The 19,196-nt window shown below is 47.7% G+C and overlaps 1 protein-coding gene across 1 annotated transcript in view; it reads right to left on the bottom strand.

Annotated features, from left to right (window-relative positions):
- Positions 1 to 9,176: 9,176 nt before the first annotated feature.
- NTN4 (netrin 4) overlaps positions 9,177 to 19,196 on the bottom strand; it is a 47,456-nt gene continuing 37,436 nt past the window's right edge. The window contains exons 6-10 of the mRNA XM_063154860.1: positions 18,337 to 18,547; positions 17,538 to 17,650; positions 16,299 to 16,367; positions 14,493 to 14,663; positions 9,177 to 10,901 (exon numbers count right to left, since the gene is read on the bottom strand). Of these exons, the coding sequence (XP_063010930.1) occupies positions 10,765 to 10,901; positions 14,493 to 14,663; positions 16,299 to 16,367; positions 17,538 to 17,650; positions 18,337 to 18,547 (701 nt within the window). The 3' untranslated portion in view covers positions 9,177 to 10,764. The remainder of the gene's footprint in view (positions 10,902 to 14,492; positions 14,664 to 16,298; positions 16,368 to 17,537; positions 17,651 to 18,336; positions 18,548 to 19,196) is intronic.

Here is a 19,196-nt window from a genome sequence, read left to right as displayed (position 1 = left end):
GTTTTGAGTGGTTGTCTTTTTTGCTCACTTTTTGGCCACTTTTTTGCCATGCTTGATGTTTTCGTACAGATTCTTCCTTGCCACCAAATAATGTTTGCTATTTCTCTTTGAAAAAGGATATTTTTATATGCTTTCTTCAGAGAAACTTACAGCGCCCATGCATGGTACTCATGCATAGTGGGGACATTTCTGCCTGCAGCAGTTCCATTTGGATATTATTGTCCCTTTATTTCCTTTCCTGTCTCTGTTTCATGCATTTTTCTTGTTTGGAGAAGCTCTCTGCGCTCACCCTCAGCACCAGTACTGCCCTTGCAGCCTGCAGAGATGTTTCCCCAGCACGGCTGCTGCCCATGCAAGGCTGCCCCAAAATGTGTGCTGAACTGTTGTGAATGTGGGAGAAAAGCAGCCCTGTGCTGCTCGTGCATGAAGGGTGTGACAGGAGCCAGTGCCCCGAAGGACCTTCCCAGGGCAGCGAGGGCTGGAGGGACAGGACGGCACAGGGATCTGGAATTCACTGTCACCCCCAGCACAGCGGGCAGAGTATCAGCAGATAAAGATACTGGAGGGCTCCAAGGCTGTGAATGCGAGGGAGGCAAAGTCAAGGAAAAAATTTATTAACTGTGTTATTTTGTGTCTGTTTGCTCAGAACAGTAGCTATCTCTGTTTGTTCTCTCTCTTGTCACACGATGCGATACAGAGTCAAAATGGATTTTATTGTGTATTATTTGCATTAAAAAAAAATCCTTCCCAGTATATGCTACAATAGATCACTGTTATTATTTCCCTCTCTGCTTAATAAAATTATCATGGATGCATGGCAGCATCAAGGGAAAAAAAGCATGTGGAGGCACCAGCTCTCTCAAAAATAACTTGTATTTTGTTGCTGAGAAAAGGTCAGAATCATTGGCCAAGTTCCACAGCTCAAGTGGGTTTGCAGTGGAAAGCACTGTAACTACCTTGAGCAGCAACAAAACCAATATCTAATTATAACACATGCAAATGTTGTGTTGGCTGGGAACTGATGCCTGAAGGTTGCTTCTCAGTTTAAAGGGCAAAAAAGTGGATCCTTTAACAGGAATCTCAATTTTTTTGAGTTTTGTGGTGCTTAATATAATTGACCAATTGACCATTTCCTTAACGATAAGAGAAAGGATGAGTCAGTAATCTTTATGGCTTATTATTAAAATAGGGTTTAATCAGTGAGTGGCAGGGAGAAATTGCAGTGGAAGCAGTGCTTAGCAGCTTGTGAGCTATTAGGATAAACCCAGGGTGAGGTCTGTAGCAAGCCAGGGGTGACCCTTACTGGCTCCCAGATGTCTGCACGCTCAGTGAGGGATCCCCCCTGCCCCAAGCCTACAAGAAGTGGCCTTTGGTGGGCTCCAAAGCCACACTTTATGTTTTGTGAACGTTTTATGTGTGCCGGAAAACAGAATCACACAATGGTTTGGGGTTAGGAGGGACCTTAAGGATCATTTGGTTGCAACCCCCTGCCACGAGCAGGGACACATCTCACTACACCAGACTGCTCTCAGTACCATCCACCTTGGCCTGGAACACTTCCAGGGATGTCAGGGTGGGTGGATACAAACCACAGAGTTTGAAGTGCCATATATTGCTGGTTCTCAGCAGGCTTGTTCCATGGCAGCTGAGCTGTCACCAGCAGGCTGTGAGCTCGCACGTGTTCTCTGGCTCTGGGGTTCCTGCAGCCAGGCAGTGGCTTCTGCCTCCACCCTGTAGCATCTGCTGCTTGGCAGTGGCCTGCTGGCAGAGGAGATGGGCTGCAAAGCCTCTGTTGGGACTGCAGAAAGTGGGAGGTGTGGTGGTCTTACCATGGGAGCACTGCCAGCCATGAAGGCCCAGCTCCATGCTGCTCCCAAGTAATGCCAGGGAAAGAAAACAAAATCCTCCAGAGAAGACAAAGGACACAGCTCTTCTCCCCCAGAACTGGTCTCCCTGGAGCCCTCAGACACTGCAGTCTTTTGGGAGAAAACTTATTTGGACAGCACTTAGTATAACCCAGCACCAGCATCCACCAACAGAGTGCAATTCTGCACCAGCTTGGGAGGGGGAATTGGGCAGACATGTATCTCCATGGGCTACAGATAATTAAAATGAAAATGTTTCTTCAGTTTAATGAAGAAACATTCATAACATTACAGAAATTGTACTAAAATGATGGTAACACACATATTCCTTTGACAGCAAAGCAATAGGCTCTCTTTGCTACAATTCACTCAGAAAAAAATCCTTCCTTAACATAACATGGAAGCAAAATCCTTGCTTCCCCAGGTGGGGGAAACCTGAGATTACCCACGTGGGTCTATTTTACAGGATGCCTTCAGACAAGCTGTTCCTCAGAATAAGCTGCACTGCTAACACACTGCAGGAAAAATAACAGTGCATGAAGTGTAACATGAAGCAAGAAGTTATCACAGTTGTGGGTTCAAGTTTGAAGCTGGCATCCAGCTGGCAGAGACCAACTGACTATAAAATATGTCAACAGCCCCAGATGAATGCCAGGATAGCCTTGTGAACAGGAACTCCTGATGGTGCTTTTTCTTGTACCATTGCTATTTTAGTTCTTTTTGATTTCTCTCTATTTTGGATGTTACATAGAGGATAAAAAAAGACTCTGCAAGAGAAATCAGAGTCCTGGAAGGAAAAGAATGACCAGCTGGTCACTCCTCCTTTGCCTCTGGCTAGTATAACTGCAGTGTATTTGATTTTTTCAAGTCACAGAGGGTTTAAATGACAGGTATAGTATGGCCTCAGTGTATGTCATCATCTGCTGGGTATTCAAGGATTTCTAAGGATTTAAGCTTGCCTGTTGTTTGAATACAGGATGAGCAGTGATTTCTGTTCTCTGGCATGTGTTGTGTTTCCCTGAGGGTGGAAAGGGAGACTGGAATTTAAAGCGATTCTCATTTACTTAGTATTTCCCTGTACAAAGCAGGGAGTTTTCCAAAGCTGACTGGAGTGCAGTCATTTGTGGAGAACAACCCGTGGCTGCTACCTGGGTTACGTCGGCATGTAACAATACCTGTCTGCCCCATGAATGTCAGACAAAGCTGTCATAAATCTCGAAGGTCAGGCAGTAAAATTAATAGGAATTACAGAGAGCAGGACCTTGTCAGCTTCATAATAGTGCTGTGGGTGGAAAAAAAAAATCTCATGGTTTCCTTCAGGCTTTCGCCAACGCACCTACCGATGGTCAGTGGCCATTATCCAATTATAAGTGCTTTTGGCTCAGAAGAATTCAGTGGTTACTGCTTTTAGTGTGTGAAATAGTCACCGGCATGGAGCAGTCCCCGCACGGATGGTGCCCTCCTGTTGCCGTCGGTGTGGAAGCTCCTTGCAGCACCGCTCCGATTTTGTCATTTGCAGTAATGCTTTGTCATTTCAGGGTGACCGGGCCGCAGCCGGGCCCCGGCCTCTTCCCTCTCCTGCCGTGTCCAGCTGATCGCTATCTGCCAGAGGTGGGGCGTCCTGTTTATGTCCCCGAGCAGGGCCGGGAGAGCAGGCCCGTCCCAAGGGCACCGCCACCACTGTCCCCGGTCCCTGGAGCGCTGCCGCCGGGGCTGCTCCTCGGGGCCGGGCCGGGCTCTGTGCGAGCCGCCGGGCATTGTGTTCACTGCGCCTTTCGGGGTTTCTGCCGGTCACCCGCCGCGACCAGGGAAATATTTTTATTCCCCCTCTGCTGCATAACTTGGCTTCTGTTTTCTTGTTGTTGTTTTTTTCCTCCTGCCCTTGTAGATGTTGGCGGCGGCCAGGGCCAAGTCACGGGGCAGGATGTGCTGCCTCTGCGGAGGTACAGGCATGGGAATAAATGACACAGTTCTCTGGAAATTCTCTGGGCACTGCAAGGTGAGGATCTGTACCCCAGAGTTGTCAGCTTGGCTCTTGGCACAGCTCTGCACCACTCCATCCTCTCCTGACCCCCCGGCCTGGGGGCTGCCCGGGGGCAGCATCCCTCCCAAAATGTCTGTGTCAGAGGTGATGGATGGCAGAGACAGGGGTTTGCTGCACTGCAGAGTCACTCTGGGCACGTTTATTTTGCACACACAGCTCCACATGAGCATTTTCAACCCCCTTAGGCGACTGCAGGCTGCATGTGTGGCCATGACCAGGTTAGACTCCCTTGGAGCAGCCTCCCTGTTCCAGTCACACCAGCAGCTCTGGGGGCCTTTTTGAGGACCTGCTCTGCAGGTCAAGGCTTCTTCTTGTAGCACTGTAATTAGGAGACTGATCAGGTCCAGGCAGCCATGCCCTGCAAGGGGCAAATGCTGAGGCTTCCTTGTCTCCTGTGGCTGGGGTCCCTTGTCACTGTATGTGCCCACAGCTGCAGAGGTGACAGTGTCCCGGCTTGCACGTCTGTTCTGTTTAACTGCCCTTAAGCATTAGTTTAATCCTCTGCTTCTATGCCAAGAGCATCTTGCCGATGCTCCTCAAGTTGCACAAGGACCTGTGCATCTTCCTGCCCCCTCACCTACCCCTGTGGGGCAGATGGGCAGCTCTAATGTCCCCTCAGGGTGCTCCTGGGTCTCTTCTGCAACCCTGGGGGGGGCTGGGGGATCCTGTCCTGACCGCCGTCTGCCACCAGCACCGCACGTTAGGTGAGGTGAATCTCTCCTTGGTTGTGTATCTGAAATAATGTTTTCTGATCTCTGAGTAACAGGTGTTACTCAGATAAAGCCCAAGCAGAGATTATGCAGCAGATTTGACCACACAGAGGCTTCACAAGTGCTCGAGGTCAAATGTGAGTTGCACCTGATGCAAATCAAAGAAAGCTCTCATAAACAGCAGGGACAGAGAGCAAACATATTTTTTAATGTATAAATCTTAAGGTAATAATGTGAGAAATATCTCCTACTGATCCAGGCAGCGATCATGTGTGAATCTGCCACAGGAACTGCAGTGAGGAATGCCCTTTCCTCCAGGCTGATGCCGGCTGAATGGGCGGTTGTTCGGTTTTGATCTTTTTTCACCTGTTGGTGTACCTCAGGCATGTGTCCTGATCCTAGAGCTGGGCTGCATTTTGCACCTGCTAGAAGGGGTGCATATCCATGTCCACAGCAAGTCAGTTGGGGGAAATTTCACTAATGTTTGCTTTAGGAAGCAATTTTCTTCTTCTCAGCAATTTTCATACAGATCTGAGGGTCTTTTGCCAGCCCTCATTTCCAGATGGCTTAAAAGTCATGTCCTGTGCTAAATAACTGTATTTAATTTCCATGTATAAATCTGAGACAAGAGGCCAAAGAAAGAAATGCAGTCAGTATGAACAACCTGCCTGGTCAGGAGGAGCTCAGAGACATGAGCAAACACCATCTAGGAAATGAAGTAGTAAGCATGGGGATGCACACATGCACACCTTCATCCAGACCCACAATTCCCCATGACCTTTAGTGGCCTGGGAAGCTTCTTCTACATGTCTTCTACAGCTGAAATTGTCCAGGTAGTACTTGGAGATACCTAGAACTGCACATGGCATTGCAACAAAGCTTGGGCATGATGACATTTTTCTGGGCTACAGGACTTGGCTGGGCTTAAGTGCCCACATGAGTGCATCACACCAGTGATACATCACATGCTCAAGCAACCCAGCGTTATTTTTGCTCAAAGGATCCCTAAGAGTGGTGGAGAAGTGAGGAGATGAGCTAGACATAGACAGTGGCTCTCCCAATGCCTGCTGCAGCATTTTGGCCTCTTGGCCATGCTAACATTTTCAATATGCCTACAAGTTTCCCATATATAGTGTATTTCCCAGCCTTGCTGAGGCATCACTGCCTTCCCTTGAAGCAATACAAGGCATTCATGAAGTTTCTGTGCTGAACTGTGGGAAAAGAGCAGCAAGAAACTGTGACCCCTGGGTAAGAGCATGCTTTGGAAACACCATCATCAAAAAATCAACACATCAGCCCAGAAGGCCCACAGACAGCTGATCCCCGCCAGCCTTATCAGAGAGACAGCTCCTGTGGATGCTGAGGCAGTAGCCACCGGACATTTTTGAGATGTTTATTCTATCCTGTGTTGATATTGAAGTCAATACAATAACTAAAAATAAAGATTAAAAAAAAAGTACACTGCAGCTATTTGTTCCTGAATTGTTATGTTTACCCATACCAGCCCAGATTTCCATTTAGGCAGGCCTGTAGTCCCAGATGTTCAGTCATTTTCAGCAACATGGTCATATCCCAGAAGATTTGGCCTGCTGGAGCAACTATATAAAACGTGCCTGTAATTTTCCATTGTGACTGGGAGATTGCATTCCTCAGGGGCGAGCAGTCACCGGCTGGGTGGCCCTGTGCACATGCAGGCAGCACAACCCTGAGTCCTCTGCAGCCTCTCACCATGGCAGAGGGGCAGAGCACTTCTGTAGCCCAACAGGGCCTGGTCTGGCATGAGGAGGCTCCCGTCAGTGGCATTTCCTAGGGGAGGGGGCCATGCTGCTGGGAGCCATGGCCAGCTGCTGCTGCAGGGATGGATGTGGCTGGGCCTGCAGGTGGCTGCTCTGCTGGCCCTCCTTGCACTCAGAGCCTGTGGGCATGGTTAGTCTGTTGAGGTGATCCAAAGAGAAAAATGGTCTTTAACTGAGTGAAAGAAGATGCTTCACTAATCACCTCCTGCTTCCTGATGAACGGGCAGAGGTACCCATCACAAAGGCCCTGCACAGCTGGGGAGACTCACCCTGCTTCCAGGTACTGGTGTAAGGCCACCTCTCAGGAAGGATGTGGGATGTCTCTGAGTACAGCCTCTCCAAGAACCCAGCTTCAGGTTAGGGAAAACCAACGGGCAGATCTGTGTGGCTTATTCTGCTTTCTTCCACAGGCAGCAGTGGTGGCAGGGGACAGTGGAGAAAGACACAGCGGCTTAGTGCCTATTCCTGATAATTCTTTTGGCACAGGATTTGCCTCAGAGAGTGCAAGGAGGCATTGAAAACTTGCTGGAGCCAGGTGTTTCCTTCTCTGTGCCAAAGCACCTGCTGAGAGCTCATGTGCCAGAGTGGAGTGCTCATGTCCTCCAGAAAGTGGGTGTCCTGTGAATGCCTTGAAGGAGGACAGGTTTGGGTCAGGTGCTGCAGGGGCTGTATAGCTGTGGACAGCCAGGCTCAGTGCTGTGGTGGCAGCTGGCTCCAGCACACCTCACCTTGCCTTTCCTCCTCCAGCAAGCCCAGGGTACCAACACCGCTCACTCCTGCAGTGCTGACAGACAACCAGGAGCACGGGGCTCTGGCAGGCAGCCCCAGCCCCCATCACTGATCCCTGGCCACTGCTGACATCTGGCCTCCAGCCTTGGGAAAAGGAGACTCCACCATGCTTCCTTCAGCAGCAGGGAGGTCCTTGTTCTTTAGGGGCAGGTGAGGCATAGGGACAGCATGAGGATGCCCTAGGGAGAACTGTGGCAATTCCCATCTCTGCTTCCTGAAAATCCAGCACTCACCCCTTGACAGAAGCAGCACAATTCAGAAAGGGCAGCCTGGCCTCAGCTGCCATCGGTGGGGCAGTTCTGGAAGAAAAGACCCTTCTGTGGGTGCTGTTGCCAACTTTGATTATGACTGGGCTGGTTTTCCTGCCACTGATTTTTGTCACACAGAAGGACTGGTCAAGGCATTGCTATTCCTGGAATCATCAAGCAACACATCTATTCTTCAGGTGGGCAGAGACAGACATCCTCTTGTCATACACATGACAGAGGGCAATAAACAGATAAACCAGGCAGGCTGCTTCCATTAACTCACTGAGCTGCAAAGACAGTGTCCAAAGAAGCTTTTCTTGCTAAGGAGAGCCTGGTTGGCCATTTTGTGATCTCATATGAAAAGAGGGATAGAAAAGGTCTAGAGGGTAAGTCCTGTGAGGAGTGGCTGAGGGAGCTCGGATTGTTCAGCCTAGAGAGAAGGATGCTCAGGGGAGACCTTCTCTCTCTCTACAACCACCTGCAAGGAGACAAGACAAGAGGACATAGTCTCAAGCTGTGCCAGGGAGGTTCAGGTTGGACATCAGGAAGAATTCCTTCACAGGAAGGATGTTATACACTGTAATGGGCAGCTCAGAGAGCTGGTGGAGTCACCATTCCTGGAGGTGTTCAAAAAACATCTGGACATGGCACTTATTGCCATGGTCTAGCTGATCAGGTGGTGATTGGTCAAAGCTTGAATTCAATTATATCAGAGGTCTTTTCCAACCCAACTGATTCTGTGATTCTTTGATATCCAGCTCATCTGCTCCTTGTAATGGGACACTTCTTGCAGCCAAAATCCCCTGACAGAAATTTCTCAAGGGCAGATTTACCCCTCAGAAGTTAACCCCTTTCTTCCATAAAACCATCAGTGTCCAAGGCTAGGAGAGGAGTCAGACAAGATGCTGTAAGCAGCACTGCCAACAAAGCCATCCTGGTTTCCTACAGTGCTTGAGCTGGCTGGGACAGTGGGATCACACCCACCAGCTTTCACAAGGCCACATGAATCAGCCAGCCACTGCAAATATATTTTCTGTGGCATTAAAATAAAATGAAGCTAACAATGTGTGAAGCAGGTAAACTCACAGTTTTAAATCAAAACAGAGCTGTTGGAGGCTCTTGGTCCCTGAGTGCCTGTACAGGGGAGCCTGTCCCTGCACTCTCCTGCAGCAGGGAGATGGGTGCTGCTGCAGTCACTGATTAACCACCCACCTGGGGAGCTGCTGCCCACACTGCGGATTATGGCTTGACCCCCTGGCCACTAATTTCTGATGCTTGACTTCACTCTGCAGTGTTTTTGTAGACCTTTTGCCACAGCACTTGTTTCCCACAGCCTTTTGTTTCCCCTTAGTAGTTTCAAATGTAGGGAACAAACCTTATTTCTGCCATCCTCAACTTGCTTCTTATAAGTACTTGCTCTGCAGCTCAGCCTTCAAGACTGTGTGGAGGCAAGGATCTGGCCAGCTTTGAAAATATTTAGGTACAATTCCCCTTCTTATGAGAAGAGCTTATAAACCTCCCAAAAACAAGAGGTGAAATGAGATTTTTGTGAGCCATCCATGCTGCTTTGCTTTCTACCATGTGTTGCATTTTACCCCCCAACCAGAGAGGAATATATCCCCTATGGCAGCTTCTCTTCACACACTGCAATCTTTGCTTGAGCTCTTTCGTGCAGGCATGCAGACCCTGCTGCCATTGGCATAAACAGTAACAGAAGAAGAAGATGTTGAAATCATATTATATTTATTACATACATGAGATACAAAAACAAATTACCAAAATAGCATCTTTTTTTCTGTGAGTCCACAGGACCTTGAAAGAAAAATACGTACGTAAAGTGGATTGGTAGACTAGTGACTTTTCTGGTGTTGTATGTCTTCTTTCCCCTCACACTCATGAACAAAATACACTCTATGCAAAGTGGTTTAAGGATGCTTTACAGAAAGGATATATTTTAGTGCTGAAAACTGCAGTAAACTGTGCTATATTTCATACTGGTGTTAATGAGGGAGTATAATGGCTGTATATATTGCAAACAATAACACAACCAGAAGAAAAAAATTAAGTGTTCAGTTTTAAATACTAACATAAAAATAAAATAAACTCCAGGCCCACCATGAATTGCTGGGTTGTGATATGTAAATGCAAGTCCTTTCTGTTCTCTACATCCACTCCTTTTCCTGCAGTCAAGAGTTTTTCTCCTCCTGCAATTGCATTTTTATCTCAAAGTCTCTTCTCCCCACTCTGTTTGCAAAGTCTTGCTGGAGTCCTGCCCACGGGGTCTAAGTGCTGGTCTGAAGCTGGGACTTCAGTGCAAATACTTTATCTTTCAGATTGCATCCTCAGATACTCTGAGTGGCCAGTGCCAGGCTGGCCATTCCCTTTATACTGTTAATGCTGTCCAACTGTGGGGGGTCCTCAGGAGTGCTTCTGTTTCTGGGAGTTTTTTCTCACGTGCCACCTTCAAATTCTTCTTTCCCCAACACAATTAGACTCCCCACACCGTGAAGTGGCAAGCAGTAAAGTGCTTTATACAATGAAATATTTACACTAGGGCTAGGTTCATCTTTTAACACTTCAAGCACAAAAGCTCAGAGACACTGCACCCTCTGCAGCTGGCTCTTCTCTGCAGCCATGCAGTGGGTGGAGAGCTGGCCTCTGCCCTGCATCACGCCTGTGCCAAGGCAGAGGGGTTCAATTCACTCCAGCAGCTCTCTCCTCAGCAGCATCAGCAGAGAATCTAGCCCTTGAAACCTTCAGCAGGGCAAACAGGCTAAAAGCAAGTGGCACCCCATTCTCTTTGATGAGTGCCATGTCCTAACCTGTAAGGGGGTGTTTCTAAGGAGTGATTCTCATTGCCACATGCGTGGCAGCACCTACCCATTGCCTTCCCCACAGCATCCTCTGGGAGCCCTGGAAGTCACTCAGGATGCACACTGGTGGCACTGGCAGTGTTTGCTTCTCAGCAGTAGCTCTTTGAGGGTGGCAGTTTAGTCTTGGGTGATCAGTGGCTTCATGGGAGTTGCTCCAACAGCACACTGGAGCGAGACAAGCATCCACCACCCTTCCTTTTTTTTTCCCTCAACATAACAATGAGCAGGGCTCAGGGTGAGGCCCTGACAAGGAAGCTATAGGCAAGTGAAAGAACATCGGCCAGAAAGGGTTAAATTAGACAGCGCCTACAACTCTGAATGCCTCACTACATGTTTTGGCACTATTTTCTTACATTCCAGTTTTCATGCTAGAGGTCTTCTCTTTGTGGAGGCTGTTGCATTTTGTGCATAAAGAAATGCCCTAGGCAGTTGCACACCTCTAGTTGCAGTCTCTTTTCAAAATCTCCAAGACCTTTCTTCCAAGAGCCGACTTCCACTGATGGACAAAACTTTTCATGTTGACAATGAGCCTGCCTGTTCGGACGTCCTCGTGTCCTGCCACAAGATACTCCAAGCCTGCAAAGCAGCAGAGCGGTCAGGGACTGCACAGTACCATGCTCAAGAGGCCTATTGAGCTGCAAAGTCAGCCTGGATATCTAGTCCCATGCAAAAAAGCACTTGAACAAAGAAATATTTATATATATTGGCTCTCATGTATATCTGTATATCTATAGCTCTATCTGTGTCTTTGGCAAAATGACTCCTGTGGCTACCTGTCAGAGAGATGCAGCACACAAAATGTGACTTTGTGAGCTTCTAAATATAAACAAAAGATGGATGAACTCTGGGGGTGGCACAGCAAGTTTTTACACCTCTTCTGGGAACTGCTACTACCTTCATTTGGCAGCCATCTGCCTCACTTCTCCCTGAATAAATCTGGGCCTGGAGATGAGTTCAGCGAATTCAAGGAATGGAACAGTGCAGGACAGTCCAGTGCTCGGTATCTTGCTCGGAGTGGCCCGTGGCCCCTTGGAGGCAAAGGCATGCCAGACCCCAGTGAGAGGCAACACTAAATGTGCAGGAACCAGTACCCTGGAAGAGCCTGAAGGAGTGGCTGTCACACTGAAAAGAACTAATTTCTGCCTCTGCCAGATGTTTTAGAGACATGACAGCAGGGTCTGACAAAGCCTCAGCTGGTTGTTCAGAACAGATAAAAGGGCTGGAGTGTGTCCCTGTCGTGTCCTGCTGCAGGGTTTTCCTCAGGCATCTAGGTCTGTGCTTGGCTTTCAGGACACGACTCAAAAGAGTGCTTGGAACCAGGTAACAACTGCTAAACAGGGGGATAGAGCAAAGCCTTTGGCTTGAATTAGCTAAAGAAACACTGCCACAGATCCAAACAGCCTAAATGAGCCACAAATGTGCCATAAATGGGGATAATAAGGAGTATAATCCCTTTCACGGCAGGAGGAGCTCCCTGCCAGGTTCAGCATGCCACTGCAGCATATTTAGGGTACAGCTAGCATTTGACCCCTCCTGCACCCACTGCTTCTTGCACCAGGCTGGGGAACACTGGTGCAACCCAGGCACGGGAGATGGGCCTTCACTGGGTGCTCTCAGCCATCCCACTCCATCCTGGCTGCAGCTTGTGCTGTTTTGGGCTTCCATTTTGCAGTCCAGAATAAAGAGAGGGTGCCTCCCAAGTTAAAGGTCAAGCAATATAATTTGCTTTCTACTTTATTTGAGTTTTTGGGCACACACATTCTCTCTTCTTCCAAGTAAACACAGGATAGGTGTGTGGCAGCATTGCCCTTCAAAAGACATTAATTTTGGCCAAGTCAATCTTGCTGTTAAAAACATCACTTTTCAAGGGTTCCTAGATTTATTTCCCTTGAGAGAGAAATGTGGTATGCATACTAAGAGAGCAAGCAAATATTGCCATGGTTGCTGACTGTGTAGCGCTTTCTAGATTTTCAACCTGATGCTACAGAGCTGTAAAATTAGAACAAATGAAATGACTGAGATGCCACTTGAGGCTGTGCAGTTTGTCCTGGCAGGCTGCTCTCTGCCTCTCTGCCTGTGCTTGGCAGAGCCATGGAAGAGATGGGCTCCTGTTACCTTGCAAACAGGTGAGACCTTTAAATCTTTCAGCCCAGTGTCCCCCAGAAGCAGAATCTGCTTCTCTGTGTGTGTGTGTGGAGCAGAAGGTGTGCAAGGGTGGTGAAAGGGCGCTCCTTGTATGAACTTAAGCACGTTTTTCATCTGAAAATAGCCCTCACAGATTTGATAAATGTTTGCAGGTTTTTCTGCCTTGTCAGAGCCTTTAAGCGCCTACTCTCCTTTTGGCATCCCTTTACTTCTGTAAAATGGGATAAAAACACATCTGTCTTACTTTTCCGTTTATCTTTGATCTCCTCTATGTTTTTGAAGATGTGATTTCCATTATAGCTGTATGTCAGAAAATTGTTTTATGTCAGCTTGACTTTTCATCCAGCTGGTTTTGGTTTATTCACCTGTAGGCCATAAGCTCTTAGTGTGATAGAGGGTTGAATCTGCTAATATTGTACTGCAAGCCACTCAGAAATGAATGTGGTAGCTAAAGAAAATAATGAATTAAAAAAAAATCAGGAATCTTTTTTTCCCTCTTTGACATCACTGAATCTTAAAAGATTCACTCAACAGATGTTTTCAAGTTTCCTATTAGCAACAAACTTCTTTTCAACATGAAGGCTGAGACTAATTTATACTCATGGGACCAGCAGCTGCATTTCAAAACAATACCAAGCTTTGCAGTGTAAATCATGAGAGCTGGCAAGGAAGTAACAAGGGATTAACACCTGATGTGTCAGACACCTGGACTGTCACTAAGGACAGTTGCATCTCCCCCTTTCTGCTGTTTTCTAAGAGATCTCCACTGATTCTGTGATTAATGCTGTCTTTTCATCTGTTGGGGAAAATCAGTGAAGCTCTTCTGAAGTTAGTCGAGTGGCAAAGCTGGGTGTCAGGTGTGGGGCTGCCCTGCAGGCTCAGTTTTGGACAGCTTCCATTGCATTCCTTCAGGTTCACATTAAGGCAGCTGCATCTGGGCTTTCTTGCTTGAGTTTTCATTGCATATGGAAAAATACACCAGCTATGGCTATTTGATTAGTGATTTATGGTGTTCCAGCAATATCCAAAGTCTTACTGCACTTAAACAGTAGAGCCCTACCTAATGCTGCTGATTCCTCTGACCTTTGCAGCTGACAAGTCCTAGCTACAGCTGTGCTATCACAGCAGCTTGCCTTCAAAACCAGACAGTCACTCCTGAGGACATGAAAGAAGGCTGCAAACACCTCATCAGTGAATGACCTTTCTGCACAGCCCAGCCCCACAGACAGCCCTGTACCCCCTAGTTCCCAGTGCTGCACATGAAAGGGATGTCTCAGCACCTACATCAATGCTTCCATTGCCATTTTCCCAGTGGTGTATACATCCCATGGAAAGAAAACCCTTCATCTGAATTAGTTGGCAACTGCTCATTTATCTTGGAGTTGTAAAGAAAGGTGTGTCAGCTGGAGCTTAGTTTTGCTCTGTGGAAGAAACCCCTGTACCTGCATGTCCTTATCCATACTGGAGACTGCAAGCTTTGTTTAGCCACTGTTGCTTATACTCCATTTCAGTGAAAGAAGATGGGAAAAAACTGTGGAGCTCTTCCCTCACTGCATAAGAAAATGTCTTCCAAATCTTGTAGATCTAAATTTGTGTTACTTTCAAAGAGAAATCTTCCCCTGAGTTTAGACTAGAATTTCAGTGCAGTATCCCAATTCAAATTAGATTTACATATGTTTTTATAGATTCAAATTAGCTTTAGCTTTGAAAGATTTATCATGCTATTGGGGCGTGATGTGCACCTCCCTCCCTCTGGGAACAGAGACTGCTAAAGCTGAAAGCCTGTTGCTATGCTATGCAAAGAGAACTGTGTGTTTCAAAGCCTATAGGATGAACCAAGTTTTTCTCTATGAAATTTCAATTTGATGGAGATTGCTGTTGGAATCCAAGTGATGTAACAGACAATAATTTTTAATTAGCACTGGGCTGCAATCCCAGCTCGTTGGCATGAGGAGATAGAGGGGCTGCAATGAAATCTGTGTATATGTGGTGGGGATGTACTGTTCAGGGAGTCAAACTTACCAGGATTGAGGATGGGACAAGTGCAGCCTCTGTTAGTCCATGATTCAGGGTAGAGTGTCCTCTTGCCCCGGAGGATCTTCAGCTTTGTGGACTTCAGGACTTTCTTAATCTTCACACTGACTTCTGCATGGGAGCCTTTGTCATGAGCTGACAAGATCTTTGTCTTGATCACTGGGAACACAGGAATTTAAAACCAGGAATATACAAACTACTTACAGGGCTCCTTTTTTTATCTTGGTCTAGTGCTGGTGTCTGGGTGAAGCAGTGAGGACAAGTGCTTTGTTACAGGAGTTAGCCCAGTGCTCCTTCTGGGGAGCCCAGGTTCAGAGCAGCTGCTGGGAAGCACGTACATCCCCACACCCATGGGCAGAAATGCTGCCAGTTGCTTTGGCCATGGCCTCTGGAACTGCCAAGAGAGTGTGAGGTCCCATTTTCCCCCCGAGTTCAACAAACCCTTTGTGTTCCTTATCTCTTTTGGAAATCAGTTGGATTTAGGGATGGACCTGGAGGCTTTGCTGGCCTCAGCCTCATCCCACCCAGTGCCAGTCCTGCTGCTTTGCAGAGCTGCCAAATCCAAATTCAGTGGAGGACAGCGAGCCATTGGTGGGGTCTGGGGCAAATCAGGGAGTGTTTTGAGCTCACTCATACCCACACTTCCTCCACCTGGCATTCCACTGCTGAGCCCCTGTGTGGTGGGGGCTCAGGGCTCAGCTCCTCCAGCTGACCTATACTGGTAGGTATCCCCATATTGCTGGTGCTTTTTCAGCACCCACACTGGGAAGCCAGGGCAGCCTCTCTCAGTGAGACCTCCTGGAGCTCATGATGAGCCCCATAATTCATCTGTCTCTCTAGTGTAGCTGACACCTTCACATGTTGACTGATGAAAGTGGGGGCAGCCTGAGTGCACTTTAGATAAGATTTATGAACTTGGAGGTTTTGTGGCTTTTTTTTTTTCCAGTTTCTTATCTTTTGCAAGATTAAACACAGTTACTATCGTGGCTGGGAAGCAAAACAGAGCAGAATCAAATTTTTTCCTAATATCACAAATCCAGGGCTACATTTCAACAACTGGCAACCCCTTGAACTCCACTTTGTGGGTTGCTCTGCAGCCTGCAGAGGTATGGGCTATCTCTCTGTGCATTTTCAACTTCAGTGTGAGACGAAACAGGTGCAGGAGACCCCTGCAAGAGATTCCTTGTGAAGGAAGGGAGTGCTGCACAGAGCATTCCTTGCTCTGCCACAGTATGAAGGAGGCAGTTCGTTGGCACACACCAGGGAGGTCTTGGGAAACAAAGTGCCTCTTCTCATTCATTTAAATCCAAGAGACACATAGACAATATATATCATCCCCTTGCAACAGTGGGAGTTCTCAGTAGCTACTGGAATTGTTTTATCCATGGAGTAGTGATCACAGTCCCTCCTTACATTCAGTATCATTCAGATACAGTTATTTCTAGACTCTGATTAGGGCATCTTGTCTACTGACACGGTTTCAGTGACCCACTTTGGGTAACAATGCTTTATAGTCTCTCTTGGACCTAGACAACCTCCCAGGGACATTTCCAGCTCTCGTCCTCCCATGATTTTTGTTTTGATGGCAAGAGAGATGGGTAACAGAACGAGATTCACCCTCCTTGACTTGGAAACATGATACCTGTACATTTTCACTGAAGTTCTGCCTTTAGACTAAGTGTCCCGTGGGTTTGCCAGCATGGAGTGGTGCACACACAGCAACTCTCATGCTCTGTATTCACTTTTGCACTGCCTTGCAGACCTCCCTTTGCAGCCCCCTCACCCACAACTCACCATAAGTGTACTTCATCCCGCAGAAGACCTTGGGATTCCCTAAAACTTGCTCTTTACATTCGCATTTACCTGGGGAAAAAGAAGGAAGCAAATGGTGGTGAATTGAGCTTCAAAGACAGGAGCATTGGCAGGCAGAGCCCAGGAAGAGCCGGAGGTTTTTCAAGTGGTCCACAAGACCTCAAAAAAAAAAGGAATTTTCAACTGTTTTCAGATTGAGAGTGAATACAGACTCTTGGTCCAAGGGCAATTACTCCTTGTTTACAATTAGAAGAGAAGGAAAACAAAGGCCTTATTATTTTGCCTTGGGATGCAAATAACATGCGTATCTTTCCCTGTGGTATTTTCCACACCGTAATGTACCAGACAAAATTTTAAAAGGAAATGTTGCAGAGGTTAAGGCAGATTAATGACTTCCGTGATCTTAGAACAAAGAACAACACGATATACTTATTTATGTTTAAAATGAAGTGGCCTAGACAAATGATGGAGCTTTCCCCTCAATTAACTCAATTATTGTATCTTCGAGATGTTATCAAGCCCCTCTCTGAAAACGGAGGAAATGACGCTTGCCTGCTTGCATGCAGCAGCTGCAAGGGAGGAGAGCCTGATGCTGCCCCACGGGCAGCAGCCTGCCCTGCACCCACCTTCATGCAGCACCCACCTCCCCCAGGCTGGGAACACTGGAGGGAAATAACTTCTCCAGCTGCATGCTAGACCATCTCAAATTGCATCACAAGCTGCAAGCGATGCCAAAATTGTTGTGGGTATCGGGGAAATAAATTCTGAGTTAGAAATCCCCTACCTGCCTGCCAGTGAAGTGGCACACCCCACCCTTTAAATAAAGTTGCTGGTTTGTTGAGGGGATATAAGGATACCTTTAAAATGTGATGGTCAAGTAAAACATGAGGGCACTCAGCCTTGAAATTCAGAGCTAGGACTGCAAATTCTTACCTTACAACAGCTAAATGCCAGGTACAGGCATTCAGCATGGAGCATCTGTCTAATGGGTTTGCACATCCTTGCATTGATGGGATGAACCATAAGGCCTCTGAGACTCTGGCTCTCAGAGGGGAAGGAGGTGGCCACAAGGACATTCCTCCACAAGTTAGTGCGGGAATGTCCATTTCCCCCTGCAACTGCCAGGGAGCTAACTACAAGTCAGTGCATCAGACTAGGTCTGCAGTGGCTGCTGGTGGGAGGGATTGGGTGGGTGGAACACGTGCAAAGCCGCAGTCCTACCAGAGTGCCGGAGTGCTGAGAAGCCCTGCTCATCCTCCCAGCCCCAGGTGGGCTCGCTCTCGTTGAGCACTGCCTGGAAAGGAGGGGCTTCGTTGTGCCAGGGAACTTCTGAGCTGTTGAGAGGAAAGGGAGATGATCAACCTTCTTTCAGGAGCCATTGGAGAGCAGGGCCACTACCAGCCCATCCTCCAGACACAACGTGACTGTGTGTCTTGGTGGTAAATGCAAGAGGCAGTTTTGGAAGGTGAACAGGTTGAGTGTTGTCAGAGAGGATCATGGATCCATTTTGCGTTTAAAATACATTATAGAGATTTATACACCACAAATATTTTCAGTCTGGTAAAGAAAAAAACATGTCAGATTTAGAGAGTGGGGCATTATTAAAATGTGCTGTTTTCTAAAAGTCAGAGCTTGACTCCAAACCCCAGTTAATATAAGCTGAGTTAAAACAGCAAAATTAAGCCTTTGGTCTCCTCTCACTCAGATGTCCCTGAGGCCCACATTTTACACATTGTGGAGAGAAAACAACTGTGAAGGTTATGGAAAACACCTGGTACATTAACACCAGCACTGAGAGCAAAAACTCCAACATCGCTGGTGCCCTGCCATGGCGTGCCAGGCTCCCAAGGGATCCACAGTCTCAGCTCCCACTCTATCCCCACTTCTTGGCCATACCAAACCCATATCAAACCCATACCAAACTCCAAGTATGTGACACAATGGATACTTTCAGCCTGCTTGCCATGTGCAAACAGAGCCTTCCTGGAGCTGAGAACACAGAGTGAGACCCCCAGCTCACCTGTGGCAGTCACCGGTGTGGGGGTCGCAGCTGCGGGCGCAGTCGCAGGGCCGGCAGCCGTAGGGCCCAAAGCCCCAGTAGCCGGGCAGGCAGTGGTCACAGCGGGGCCCTGCCACGCCGGGCTTGCAGGGACAGTCCCCGGTGCTGGGGTCACAGAAGGTGCCGGGGCCCAGGGGCAGCACGGCCGATCCCACGGGGTGGCAGGAGCAAGCTGCAGGGGAGGGACACCGTGAGGGACAGAGCATCTGTGAGTGCACAGCCTCTGCATCACAGAGGTGCAGGAGATGCCTGCAAAACCACCTCTCTGCCGAGGGACACCTCCGGGGCTTCTGAGCTTTTTTATCCCTCACCCAAACAAATCCAAGCAGAGACTCCCTTTGGAATCTGTAGAATTTTAAGTTTTGTGAGCTAGTTTTTAATTAGTCAGCCTAGCCTGGTGTTGTGTAATGTTTTGCCAAACAGGCCTTTATTACTTTCCTTGCAGCATCTGGATTCTAATCCGGCCAAGTACCCAGGGATGTGCCTGCCTCACTTGATGTTTGAGCAGCTGTGGGTGCTTCATTGAAAAATGAATCAGAGTATAATTGCCTTTTGAAATAATAACTACTGCCATGCATCCAGGAGGTTAAAAACCCCTCCGAACAGTCATTTTAATCAAAGTGAAGGCTGAGCAAAAAGTACCCCTCTGTCTCTGTCTGATTTTTAAAACCATCAATTAAAAACATTAGGAAAAAAGAATGAGGGAACTGACAGCTCAGAGATAGGCTTTTGCATACTCTCCAGGACACGGGTTTGCAGAGTGCACATCAGAAATGCCAGCTGCTCTCTTTTCTCCCTCACAGCCTCTTGCATCAGAACAA

The sequence above is a fragment of the Melospiza melodia genome, chromosome 4, assembly GCF_035770615.1.
Source record: "Melospiza melodia melodia isolate bMelMel2 chromosome 4, bMelMel2.pri, whole genome shotgun sequence".
Lineage (NCBI taxonomy): Eukaryota > Metazoa > Chordata > Aves > Passeriformes > Passerellidae > Melospiza > Melospiza melodia.
The sequence above is the reverse complement of the archived record's forward strand: the minus strand, read 5'-3'. Positions and strand labels throughout refer to the sequence as shown.